At 25.4% G+C, this 10,299-nt stretch overlaps 1 protein-coding gene across 2 annotated transcripts in view; it reads left to right on the forward strand.

The window, feature by feature from the left end:
* The window catches only part of LOC117171256 (protein trapped in endoderm-1-like), a 15,459-nt gene that overhangs the window by 511 nt on the left and 4,649 nt on the right, over positions 1-10,299 (forward strand). The window contains exons 1-2 of one of the 2 annotated variants that reach the window (XM_033358377.1): positions 5,520-5,640; positions 5,869-6,064. In XM_033358377.1, coding sequence (XP_033214268.1) covers positions 5,935-6,064 — 130 coding nt within the window. In that variant the 5' untranslated portion in view covers positions 5,520-5,640; positions 5,869-5,934. Of the gene's footprint in view, positions 1-5,519; positions 5,641-5,868; positions 6,065-10,299 lie in introns of those variants that run through there. The other variant, XM_033358376.1, reaches the window with a different exon arrangement.

Raw genomic sequence — 10,299 nt, forward strand, 5'->3', positions numbered from 1 at the left:
AGCATTTCGAAAAAAGCCGCTTCAAATTTCTAAGGATAATGACAAAAAGTCACTAGCTGACACCAAATGACTGAAATAATAACTGTATTTGTTTAGGAATATAGAGTGGATTATCATTCTTAATGATTGTCAAATATTATTTAAACAATCAAAATAAACTTTTAAGTTAAAAAAATTTTACAATAGTCTTTTGGAAGGACTCTAAATGTGAGTTAAAAATATTTTTGTCTGAACTGTGAAATTTGTCAACTTGTATTATTTTAAAATGAGAAAAGTTTACTATTATTTGGCTGTGTGCAGTCCCGAATTTCGGGACGAGACACTTTGTTAATATTTGAAGAATTAAATTTGAAATTAATTGATTTTAAACGTTTTCGGCTACAAAATGTCCAGTGGTGAAACCTTGCAATTTGAAGAAATTAAAACTTGTTATCGGATTGATTACTGTGTAAATTAGAGAGAAAGAGATAGTATTTTTTATTTTTATTAACTCCAATGTGTAGCATTAGCGAAGAATTTATTTTTATACTCAGTTTACCTATAATTTTTTCTTGCGTCACTCTAATCATTACTCTGTATTACTGGGGGCCTATACTCTCATATTACATTTTATGCGCATATCTATCCTCAGAGTTTTATGGATACTTAAAAAACTTCTATATTTTTCCGTAGGAATTTTGAATTCGAAATATTAAATGTGAAATGCAATATATATTTTTTGTGTTCCTTTTACAGTACAGTAAAAAGAATACTTTAAAATTGTACCCCCTACAATTGGTTTGGATTAAAATAAGCCATGTATGGAATTAAGATAGGGGAAACCTCCCTACGGAGGATAATAATTAATTAAGGTCACAAATAAAAAACATAATTAATTTTAATCTCGATTCATCAGCACGTACAGTTCCTTAAGTTTTAATTAAATTAAATTAATTATTTCCATACATTAGTATTTCTAAATAATGATTATCCACTGCCAGTGGCACTGTCCACAGTAGTGAGGTTACCCCTAGTTGCACCAAAAATCAGATCTATGAAAAAAATAGTTTTTCTATGAATTTAAAAATAAAGATAATAATACTGATGATGTAATTTCAAATAAGAAAAGAACATTATTTTGAATAGAAAATGTTTAAATCATACAAAAAACATTTATTTAAACAATGGTTTTGCAATTGATTTTTTTCTTACTGTCGCTTCTTGGCAATTTTTGAAAAATGATTTAATTTTTATCAATTATAGCTTATTTTCTCTGGAAAAAATGCCCTATAGCAATAATGTTTCCAATTTTTTAATTAAATTTTTTTGTGTCTGAAATCGTTAAAAACATTTTTTTAACTCAACATTTATAAAGCAATTTAAAGATAATTTTTGAAAAATACAAAAAAGTAAGCAATTATTATATTAAATTCCAAAGATTTTTTAACATTTGGTAGGGAGAGACAGAAAAATGTATGTACAAAACCTATTGTTAAAATAATTATTTTTTATACCGAAATTTCGGTACAAGTAGCCCCTTTGCCAGCTCCCCCTATTCGACCGAAAAAATCCAGCTATTTGTACCGAAATTTCGGTACACTTAGTCACGGCTTTATTAAAAACGTAAATAATTATAAGAAAAATATGTCAAAAACATTATTTATTTTAAAAACTATACTCTTGTTTTGAAACACTTTGTAATTGTAATTTGAGGCCTAAAAAATGTAGACTCGAAAAGAGATCCGCTTCGCTATATTCATCTGACAAAGGAAATCGGGAAGAATAGACACTGCGATTTATTAGTTAAGCGTAAAAGAAAATTTAAAAAGAAAACTGGTTTCCTAATATATCAGAGTATGTCACTCATAGATTTGCCATATCCTCATACGCATTCAATGACCATGAGAAGATTCTGTCGCAAGCAGACCAACTGATTATATATATACAAATGTGACACTCATATCTATGTCCTTAGTCAATGCGAAGTCACTTTTTTACAATTCTTGAGATTAGACACCATTTCGAAACTGGAAATATCGATCAGTAAAACTCTAAAATAAAAATATTTTTTATATTAATGTAGTAAAACACGAAAAAAACAAATGATTTTTTTCGGTGATGCACATTTGTATTCAACTTTCGTAAAACAATATTAACAATAGTATACCTAATATTTTTTTCAATACAGAAATCCATAAAAACATGATGAAATCTCAAATTTAGTGAAATTTTACTTTTTATGTTTGATCATGTCGCAGATTAAAACAAACGCACATTTTACTGCCCAAAGAGTACATCTGGTAGACAGATTCGTTCTTCTTGAATTGCTTTGCGAAAAAAACGAAGCCAGTTTCTGGAACGAGAAATTATAATGGGCTTCGCGTATATGCAAAATGACATTCGGACTCATAAATGTTACTGACAAGAATGTGATCAAAGAAGTGCCAAGTATATATAGTACGATGTGTAATAGGCGATACCGAGAATGGACTTTGATAGAAACTTTTTTTTTTGTAAAAGATTAAAATTATCTTTTTAACACAGTAAAAAGAAATATTTAAACATTATTATATATTTTTAAATCCTTGACATTGAACTTAGTAAATCTTGTTTGAATTTAGAACAAATTTTTCTAGTAGATTCATAATTTTAGTTGAAAATTCATCTCTTTGGTTGAAAATTCGATTGTTTTTTTAGCTGAACATTATTTTTTAACTGTATATAAATTTTAATATTTCCGTTGGTAATTCATCTCTTTGGTTTAAAGTTTTCCATTTTTGTTTAAAATTGATCTTTTTTTATTTGAAAATTAGTCTTTTTTGGTAGAAGATAAAATTGCGTTTTTGAAAATAAATGTTACTGGCAATAATGTGGTAAAAATGTTAGAACGCCAAATGCAAATTTGGAAAGTCTCAATATTATTTATAAAATTCTATTTGAAGTAAATCTCAAACAGATTTTTTTAGAATCCATTTTTTTAACCCCCGACTTGTTTTTTCACATCGTTCAAAAGAAAGTTGGATTCTCTAAAATGAAGAAAAATATCCGGTTGGGTGAGTATAAATATGGTTCAACATTCAAAGCAACTGAAAGATAAATGGTGAGAAAAGGGTATTTTGACGAAAATAATATTTTTAAATGAAAGAAACCAATATGATAATAAAAATATATAATATATTGACTGTGACGTCTTTTTTACTACAATCATTACAAATAAAATTTTTATAAAGATTAAAAATAAAAACATTGATATGTAAAAAAACCGAAAATTTTTTAATTTATTTTTTAATAATCATCATTTCACTTTTAATCCAAAAATTGAAGAAATGTTTTTTTGCTATTTCATTTTTACTTTATGAACATTAAAAAAGAAAGATTATTTATTACCAAAACCCAAAAAATCTCAAAATTTTCTTTACTCCTAATTATTATTAGATTTTCAAAATATGAGCAAAACGTGATATATCTTGAAAATTCACTAATAAATCAACTACTACCAAAACCAAATCTGCCCCTATTTTTAAACAGAAATTTGGCTATAAAATAACCACGAGAAAAGTAAACCCGAAGCAGTTTTAAAATAAAGCTATTTTCAAAGAAATACATTTCTATAATTTATCTTCCGAAGACAAAAAAGTTAAATAGTAATCTATTTTTATCATTTAACGTTTGACATCTATAGATATTTGCATGCACTTTTCTACTCTCATAAACTTTGAAATATCATTTGCCAATAAATTTTTTAAAATTCCTATAAAATAAACGATAAAAAACAATTGTTTATTATCTCTTGAATCAAGATATTTTCTCAAACAGCAGACTTTTCGACTGGTAGTGTTTTTTGAGACAATAATTCTCGATTATAATTCAGAATGATCAATACGAATAATTTCAAATGGTAAAATATATTGTATAAAGATTAAAAAGTTAATAATAATTCTGAATGAAATATTAAAAATTATATTATTTGAAATTAAAAAATTAAAAATTATGTCGTTCAAAATAAAATAGATAAAAATAGAACTATTTAAAATTGATACCTCAGTAAATGAATACCTTGTTTATTTTTAAATGGTTATAATTTTATAACTCTGCATTTTCTGGTTGAACTACTGAATTTTCCATTTTTGTCTTTTATTTGTTTTAATTTTACAAATAAAATTTCAATAGTTCAATTTTTAAATGATTTAAATTCTTTTAATATAATTGACATTTTTAAGGATTTGGGAATAAAAACGTTCTAATAAATTCTTGGTCAATAATTTTTTTCAGTTTATAACTGAGTATTTTTTAAATCAGTATATTTTAGAATGATGCAGGGTCAGTTCATGTTGAAAGTGTCAAATTTTATTCGCTTTGAATTAAAAACGATTTTTCAATTTTAAAATATTTAGTTTTGAAAGGTTTGAAATATAAATAAAACCATTTGAATCTTCTTGAATTTTAAATGATCAAAGTTTCAACATTCTAATATAAAATTATTCAATTTTTATTGTTTTTCAGTTACCTTATTTAAAAACTTTTAATCTGAAATAATTAAATTTCCAGATTCTTCAATGCAAAATGAGATTTTTCAATTTTAAGAGCTTATGACTAAATTTTTCAATTTCAAAAGCTTTCAGTTTTAAATGCTTTGATGTAGAAATGATACAAATTCAATTCCCTTTTATTCCATTGCAAATATTGTCCTTTTTAAAATTTTACCTAATCTAAAATTGTTTGATTTGTAACGTTTTCAATTCAAAATCGATAAATATATCTTTGATTATTTCAAAGCTCTCTATTCAAAATGATTAATTATTTAATTAAAATTGATGAATTAATAAAAAGTAGATTTTCTATCAAATACATGAGTTTTTAGCCAAATAATAATTTAATTTTTGATTATAAAGGGTTCATTTTTAATGAAAGAAAGGAAAAAATAATTTTAAAGCAAAACATTCAATTTTCAAGCAAAGAAATTTATTTTCAATCAAAAAGACGAATTTTAATTAACAAAAAATATTAATTATTTTCAATCAAATAGTTGATTATTTTACTCAATATTTTTAAAAAATGTTCAAAAATAAATGTTAAAAATCGTAAAATTGTTAAAAATTTGTTAAATTTAACATTTAAATATTTAGTTAAAATGCATTTTTTTATTATTTTCAATGTTAGAAAATAAATATCTAGAGAAGTGAATGCGCGCTCATGCGTTTCCTGCTAATCAACAATAATTTGTGCAAAATAAATATAATCTATTTCTAGGGGCTAAATGCTAGAATTCATTTATGTAAAAAAGGGAGTGAATCTGAATTAGTTTCAAATTACAAATCTTGAAAGGATTTTGGGATAGGAAATTTATTTTCTGTATCAACAAGAAAGTAGATTAAAATAAATAAATGCGGTTTTCGTGTTTGACAAGTTGTCTTCAGTTTAGACACATGTTCACACAAGCAAGGAAAACTGATGCAAGAAGAAGGAAAGGCTAAGTTAATTCTTGTGGTAGATAAGAGGTTCCGCCTCGTGTGGCCGTAGATTGCCAGTCTTTGAGAAGCAACTACACTCGCTTGTTGTTTGCTTCTGGAAAAGATATTACTAGCAATAACGATAACAAAAAGTCCCATAAAATTAATGCGACAGGAAATATTAAATCAGGGGTCAAGATCTTTAACCGAGGTGGAATTACATCATTTTAATCTAAACTATATTTTGAATGAAATCTAAAAAATTAAAAGTGAATAGCTGAATCTATTTTTTTTTTCATTATAAATTACTGAAATATGTGTGATAAATAAAGCAGCACTTATTCTTTGTCAAAAAAACTATTTAGTCAAAAACTGTTTGAAAATTTTCAAGAATTAAATTTAAAAAGCGTTTGAAATAATTTTGAAAACTTGTTTTCAGGATAATTCTAACCGGACATGAAGTGCAAAGGAATTGAAAACACGAAACAGGATCATTTCGTCGACTATGGGGGAATTTGTTAATGATTCGCTTCTGGAATACGTTCAAGGCAATGATAATGTAAGATCCTTACCACGATTTGTGACTATCATCGCAGCTGCATGCGCTATATTGTTTAGTGTTGTTGGAGTTTTAGGTAAGATGTTCTTTGTTATTAAGACATTTATTTCATTATTAAAATTTATAGTTGCTATGTTATCCTATTTATTAGAATATTTTAACATAATTTTTCAAGGCGGGATTATTCAGAGAAAGTTAACTGAAACCTTTCTTGTATGGAAATTCAACTATTTTGTTGGAAATCCGTACTTTTTGGTCACATTCGATTGTGTTTTATTTAAAATAAAAATATTGTCTATTTGAAATATCTACTATTATATAATTCGTTGAAAAATTATCTTTTTCGGTTGAAAATACGTTTTTTTTCGAAAATACATTCTTTAACTAAAAATTGATATATTTTAGTTGAAGATTCATAATTTCAGTTAAAAATTAATCTCTTTGGTTAAAAGTTTAACTGCATCGTTGAAGATTTATCTTTTTTAATTGAAAAATCAACTACTTGGATAAAAGTTTAACAAGTTTTTAAAATTTTTGTTGTTGTTGAAGGTTCATCTCATTCGAAATTAATTGAACTATTTGGCTGCAAATTCGTTTCTTTTGGTTTATAATTAATTTTGTAGCTGTAAATGTAACTTTTCCATTTTTCGTTGATAATTGATCTCTTTGTTTTTTTTAATTCGTTTCTTTTTGGTAAAAATTAGTTGTTTTTTATTAAAAATTTAAGTTTTCCATTGTTGACTGCAAATTTATCTTTCTTTAGTATAAAAATTAATTCTTCAAAATCATTAATCTTCTTGCTTGAAAATTCGTCTCTTTGGTTTCAAAATTGATCTCTTTTGGCAGAAATTTCATCCGTTTTGGTTGAAATATCAACTATTACATTTTTTTTTGAGAACACATATTTGTAATCCGTGTAAAAATTTCCGGGTCCAGCCAGCTAGGGCCCAGGTTAAGCCCCGGCTGATAATCGGGTAACCAGATTGAAAATTCAGCTACTTGGTTAAAGATTCAACTATATTGTTAAAAATTTAAGTATTTTCTTAAAAATTCAATTGTTTTGTTAAAAGTTTAACTATTTTGTTTCAAATTCATCTCTCGTGCATGAAAGTTCAAATATTTAGTTGTAAATTTAACTGTTTGGTTACAAACTAATTTTTATTTTGAAAATGCAACTATTTTTGGTTGAAGTTTAATCCTATTTGTTAGAAAATTGAACTATTTCGTTGAAAATTCATCTTTTTAGGCAGAAAGTTCAAGTACGTGCTTAAAAACTAAACTATTTTGTCAAAAAATTAATTATTTTGTTGATAATTATAGTATTTAGTTAAAAAGTTATGTTTTGTATTAAAAAATCATACTTTTAGATTGAAAATTTATCTTTTACTGTAGAAAAGTTTTTTTCTTAGTGGAAATGTTTTATTAAATTTGAATTTTTTCATTTTAATCTCAATTTTTATTGTTTCTTTTTCTCGTGATTGGCTTTTGACTATTAATGGTCAGATAAAATAAAAAATTGACCAGAGAAAAATCAGGGAAAAGTCCGGGAATTTTGTGCCTGAATTCTTCCTTGCCATGACTTCTTATCTATTTTTGAAAAATTGTTGAATTTTATTAAATGATGACTTATTTTTTCGGAGAAAATATTTTTTATAACTTTACTGCTTTCCAATGTTGAAATGAAATTTTGGTATGACAGAAATCTTGAAATCAATTTTTTTAAAGAAATAACTTTTTAAACGGCTGCGTCCCGAAAAATTGACGAAGATGTAATTCGATTACTGATCCAGAATCTCGGGCGGATGAGACCATTTTTTGAATACGCAATAAACGACACCATTAAAAAACTTACTGAAAAACAATATTAATAAAATAATGACTTTTCGTAATTTTCTAACTTTTTTTATAGAAAATAATTTTTTTTAGGAGATAGACTGATAATACCATTTGCATTCTTAAACCCATAAAAATTTTTTTTTTCTAGAGACATGAAATTTGGCACAATAACCACCTTAAATTAAGACCAGTTTTGCTTAAATCAAAGCAAAATGTTCTGAATTTAAGGCAAAGTAATTTTTTGGCGCAACATTTTTAAGCATTTGTTACTTAGAAGAAAGATATAATCAAAAAAGATAATTAATTAATTTTATATTTTGTTTAAACTATGGAGTTCAAAAATAAATAGAAAGATAAAAAATACTATTAAACTTGATTAAAATTTAAATGAAAATATATCTGAATCAATTAAACCATTTTTCAACTCCTGAACTTAAGAGTATAAAAACTGCAGATATAAGAGCGCAGATCAATCGGCTGCACTCACTAATTAAATTCTTTCTTTTTTTCAATCTAAGCCAATTTAAGTCTCGATTGCTCACTCTTCAGTCTTTCTGAGAGTCCCTTCCTTCACTTTTGCCTGGACGCCCTCGATGAACTTTCTGGTTAAATTGTATAAGTAGACTTCCTCCTGTATAATTTTATAATTACTATAAAAGCTACTATAGTTGTAATTTTATAAAATTATAATTATCTCCAATATCAACAGTCATACAGAATTTTATAAGGTGTCATCCACAAATTGACGACAGACCGTCAGACGTAATAAACGCATGAATATGTTATATAATTACATAATTTTTCAAACAAATAGTTTAGTTTTCACATCAAAAAGAAAAATTTTAAAGCAAAGATATAGAAATTAAACTTTTAGTCAAAGCAATTAATTTTCAACTAAAGAGAAGAATTTTCAACCATAGTTGTGAATATTCTCTAAGAAAAAAAATCTCAACGAAAAGTTTAATGGGTGATATTTCCACTAGAAAATATTTTAATTCTCACTCAAAAAGAGTTGAATTAAACAAAACAATAGACATTTTCATGAAACTAGTTAAATCCTCAGCCAAACAGACTCATTTTTAAACCAAAAAGAGGTGCTTTCAACCAAAAATATTTTTCAGTCAATAAGGAAAAAAACTTAATCCAAAATGAATTTTTAACCAAATGGTTGAATTATCAACCCAAAGGATGAATTTTCGGCCAAAAAACAAACAAAAAAATATTCAATAAAATACATGAACCTTCAACTAAAAAAAGAACATTTTCAACCGGAAAAAAGTAGTTAAATATTTAGTTAGAAAATAAATTTTCCACCAAAGGAAAAAAATTTTTCAACAAGAAGGTTAAATTTTTAACAAAAGAGATTAATTTCTAACAAAAAATAGAATAGTTAATTACTCAATAAAAAAATTAACTTTGAACCAAACTAAATCAATTTTTCAATTAATTGTTGAATTTTCAACCCAAAATATTAATTTTTTACCCAAAAAAAACAAAAAGTAAAATAGATAAACTATCAGTGAAAAGAGTAATTTTGAATTTAAACAAATTAATTTTCTACCAAAGAAATGAGTTTTGAATCAAAAAGATACATTTTCAACTAAGGAGGTTAATTTTCTACGCAAAAAGATGAACCTTTAGTAAAATACATAAATGTTCAACCATAAAGATGAATTATAGCCACCAAGAAGATTAATATTCTACCATTAATGTCATTTTTAAAATAAAATAGAAGAATTTTTAACCAAATAGTTGAGTCTGGAATTGAAGAAGATAAATTTTCAACTAAACATAAAATAGATGAATTTTTAGTTAAAAAATTAAATTTCAAAGAAGAAAAATAATTGTCAACATAATAGTTCATGTTTGAAAAAAAAGTTATTCAAGTAAAGTGATGAATTATCAACCAAGAGAATGAATTTTGATACAAAGTCGCTTCACTTTTAACTAAGCAGTTCAATTTTAAACTAAAAAAGACCAATTTTCAACAAAATAGTTGAATCCTCTGTCATTTTTTCCCTGACTTTCTCTGACCAGTTTTAAATTCCCGGATTTTCGTTGACTTCATGGACTTTCCTGACCTATAGTAACCCTGATTACACGTTGCAAAAAGACTTTTAGTAACTTTATTTGCATTTAAATGATTAGGAAACATAAATAATTATTTTTATGTAAATTTTTTCTTAAACGCATTTTTGTTTACTTTTTTATGAATTAATAATTAATAATTGTTTATAAATTAAATGTATTTTTGTGCCTTATAATACAGAACGGGTCAAACATAGATTATATATTTGAAGCAGCAATACCTAATTCAAATTCCTTCTTACAGTTTATTGTAAAAAAGTCGAGAAAAAATGTATCTATAGAATTTACAGAATTTAATTTTCTCTAAATGGTAATAGTACAAAGATTTCAAGAATGCTTCTCTGATAGAGGAAGTTATAAGTATGTTGCCGTTTAATCGTTTAATAA

Source organism: Belonocnema kinseyi, chromosome 4 (genome assembly GCF_010883055.1).
Source record: "Belonocnema kinseyi isolate 2016_QV_RU_SX_M_011 chromosome 4, B_treatae_v1, whole genome shotgun sequence".
Classification (NCBI taxonomy): Eukaryota; Metazoa; Arthropoda; class Insecta; order Hymenoptera; family Cynipidae; genus Belonocnema; species Belonocnema kinseyi.